Source organism: Aureococcus anophagefferens, assembly GCF_000186865.1.
Source record: "Aureococcus anophagefferens unplaced genomic scaffold AURANscaffold_71, whole genome shotgun sequence".
In the NCBI taxonomy this organism is placed as follows: domain Eukaryota; class Pelagophyceae; order Pelagomonadales; family Pelagomonadaceae; genus Aureococcus; species Aureococcus anophagefferens.
Genome location: NW_008705622.1, coordinates 5,581 through 9,098, shown reverse-complemented (window position 1 = coordinate 9,098; position 3,518 = coordinate 5,581). Strand labels below are relative to the sequence as shown.

General features: G+C 53.8%; 1 protein-coding gene across 1 annotated transcript; it reads right to left on the bottom strand.

Annotated features, from left to right (window-relative positions):
* Positions 1-603: 603 nt before the first annotated feature.
* On the bottom strand, positions 604-1,377 carry ABC28 (hypothetical protein; the record flags this gene model as incomplete). The annotated part of the gene is made up of 1 exon (XM_009043807.1): positions 604-1,377. A coding segment is annotated over one exon (774 nt), but the record flags the coding sequence as incomplete, so codon positions are not given.
* Positions 1,378-3,518: the final 2,141 nt, after the last annotated feature.

Genomic DNA, 3,518 nt, shown 5'->3' with positions numbered 1-3,518 from the left:
TCCGGAAATCCAAACTCTCGGCAAATCAGCAATCACTTTCGCACTGAAGTATGCTGGAGTGTTCAACCTCGAAGAAGACTCTCTCCAGTAAACGCATTCCTCGCTACCAAAGGTGCTCACAGCCAAGGAGCTGTAAAAGGCAAGTAAGGTAAAACCCCAAGGCTGAATTGCCATCGCGTATCCATCGAGCTGTAGACGCAAACAACGTTCGATAATGTCAGGGTGCTGCTGAGCGCATATGTCATCAGGATACGAACCGAGAACGTTGTGCAGTTCAGGTCTGCCAATGATTCTGCTTAATACGATGCCGTATAGGAATGCTGGCGACACATAGTATCGAAATATGTGTGTGAACGAGGAGTAATGTTGGTGCAAAGCTCGATTGAAACACACGCGGAATTGCCCAACGAAGCCCAAGACGGGCCTTGCGACTGGGATATTGGTCTCTATCGGAGTTTCCTGTTCACTACATTCATGTTGATGCCATGCATTGATGAATGAGGTTGAATGACTCCACGTTTCATCGTGTGATGGTGCCTCAATACCACACAAACAGCACATCAAAAAATCTGGAAATTGGTTGATGTTTTCTACATCATATGGAAATCCGATTGAATCAAAATATCCAACACAACGATCGGTCTTGCCGGCAAAAACCACGTAGCCGCCAGGTTGAAGCAGGATAAGATCAGTAAAAACAGCAAACGCTCGAATGCCTGGGTTGTGGATGACTGCAGTGACGGTCATGCGATGAGTTCGAGCAATGGTAGCTAGCATTTGGACGACCTGGGTCGCCGTCACTGAGTCAAGTCCTGTGGTCGGCTCATCAAGGAACAAAATGGGCCGGCGAGATGCCAACTCCAATCCAATGTTGACACGCTTGCGCTGACCACCTGATATTCCTCTATGATATTCATCGCCAACTATGCTGTGTCTCACATGCACGAGTTGAAGCTTGACTAGCACGTCACGGACACACATGAGGATCTCTGATCGTCCCGTTCCAGGTGGCAACTGGAGAGCAGCAGCGAATGTCAGATTCTGCATCACTGTTAACTCTCGATGCATTACATCCTCCTGAGGCACAAAGCCATACTGGGAAGGGAAATCCCCCAGGTTTTCACAAAGATGTCCGTTCAAAAAAATCGCGCCTTCACTTTTCCTCACTTTGCCCACAAGAACATTCATGAGAGTAGTTTTCCCCGCCCCGGATGCACCCATAATTGCCGTGACGGATTGGGGTAACAATTTCCCAGAAGCCCCATGTAAAATCTTCAGACCATTGGGTAGTTCGCATGAAAGACTTTTGAAGTGTATCGAGTGTTCCTGTGCGAGCCACGAGCCAGCGGTTCCCACTGATGCTACGTAATCTTGCATGGCTCGCTCTTCAGCTTTCTGTTCGAACCTCGAAAGTCCAAAATGGACACGATAACCAACAAAGACAAGACCCAGAAATCCCAAAAGTCGCAAACTGAAGATAGCTCCTGAAGATGACACTTCTGTTTGAGCAGGACATGAAACACCTTGAGAGCACCTGACCGGCTGCACCGACCCAGTTTTACAGTAATACCCGGATTCACACACACGGTAATCCGATGGATTCTCACAGAAGAAGCCAGGGGGACAGAACACAGGATACGCACTATTCTCGAGGCACCTACAGATCGTAACGTTACAGTTTAGTTCGGTTGGCAGCACACACAGTTCCTCACAAGAAGCCCATGGAGCATTCACAATTTAGGAAATACCAACCGACAATCGAGCCAGGCAGCGTTCGACAATTAGAAGATGTCCCATTATACCAAGACTTTTTGAAGAAGAGCTCAGCGTCATCTAGTGTGTCTGCCTGACACACACCCGCAGGGGCATAGTACCTGTGCACAATTGATTGTTCAATTGTCGAATATTTGGATTTCTCACGCACCCAGCTGGGCTCGTGAAATATTGGTTACAAGATTGCAAAAGTGATAATTGGGACACTCCATTTTCATCTTTGGTCGCTCGATACAACACCGGCGGACAAACGGCACTACCTGACGGATCTCGACCGACAACAGCATTTATCCCAGCTGCGAACAGAATTGGTGCCCGAACCATCATGCCACGCTGCATTAAGGTAGATGATATGTGGAGGGAGCTGACTTGAGCACCACGGGGGGTTTCCGGAGAGGACAAGGTAGACCCTGGAGTTTCCGTCCACTTGGTCTTTCGTATCTCCCACTAGGCGAGTCTTGATTGGTCTTGATGTAAATGTTGAATAAACTCAACGGCAGTGTAAATGACTGGTTTTTAGAGGGAGAAGCCACATAATTTTTGACGATCATTCAAGATGGAGGGGGCGGCGACGGTGAGGACCTTGTTCACGACGTAGACGTCGCCGAAGGAGAAGGCGAGCCAGAAGCCGAACCAGACCCAGTCGTTGGTGCCGCAGTGTCTGAGCATGCCGTTGATGATGCCGTCGCAGTAGCCGACGAGGCAAAAGTTCGCGTCGTGCGGCGGCTTGTGGTGGCCGAGATGCTTGTTCTGGGGGCACATGAAGCCCTTGTCCATGAGGTACTGGGCGACGCGGGGGCGCTTGCTCTTGGGCGTGTGGGCGGAGCGGTGGCAGTACTGGCCAAAGTAGGCGCCGAAGAGCTTGAGGCCCGTGAGTGCGGCGGCGGTGAGTAGCCGAGCGCGACGCAGTTGATTACGACGGAGACGGCGACGACGATGTTCAGGTCGGCGCAGCAGGCGACGAAGGACTTCTTCGTGATATCGACGGGGATGGCGTGGTGCCACTGGAACTCGAGGCAGCCCTGGAACAGGATGTACGATTTGAGGCCCGCCAAGTTCCGCTGGTCGTCATTGACGTGCGTGACTCCCGAGTAGACGTCGTAGCAGAGGTACATGGCGGAGACACCGAGTAGGACGGCCGCGGGGCTCGGTGCCTGGCAGATCAGGTAGATCGCGACGGCGCTGTAGACCCAGACCATCCAGAGGTAGCGGTTCGGGTAGACCAGGGCGCCGTCCGCCGCGACGACATGCGAAAGCTCGACCGGCGGCGCGGTCTTGGCCCCCGTCCGCTGCCGCTCGATGATGTCCGCGACCTTGTCGTTGAGGTCCTTGTAGTAGCTCGCCGAGGGCACGTTCGACGCAGCGTCCATGTACACCTCCCGGGGGACGGCCGCGAGCAGCGGGTCCCGCGCGGCCGGGGGGGCAGCCCTACCGACCTTCGCCGCCACGGCCCGCGACGAGGCCAGCTCGCTCTGAAAGTCGCTCGCCCGCTGCGGAACCTGCCCGCCCTTGCCCATGGTGCTCACCACGTAAGCTCGCTCGAGGTATCGCGGGCCTCGGCGTTGTCATCGGAGGGTTGGGCATGGCCTACGGCATCACGCGAGGACGTGTGCGCCGCGAGAAAGGAAGCGACGCAAAAACGGGAAGAAAGCGCCGATGCGCCGAGCAAACCATGCCGCGAAAATTGATTCGCGTCGCGGAAGAAGCGGCGAACAAGCTCTTGGCGTTTGGTACGAAGCATTGGA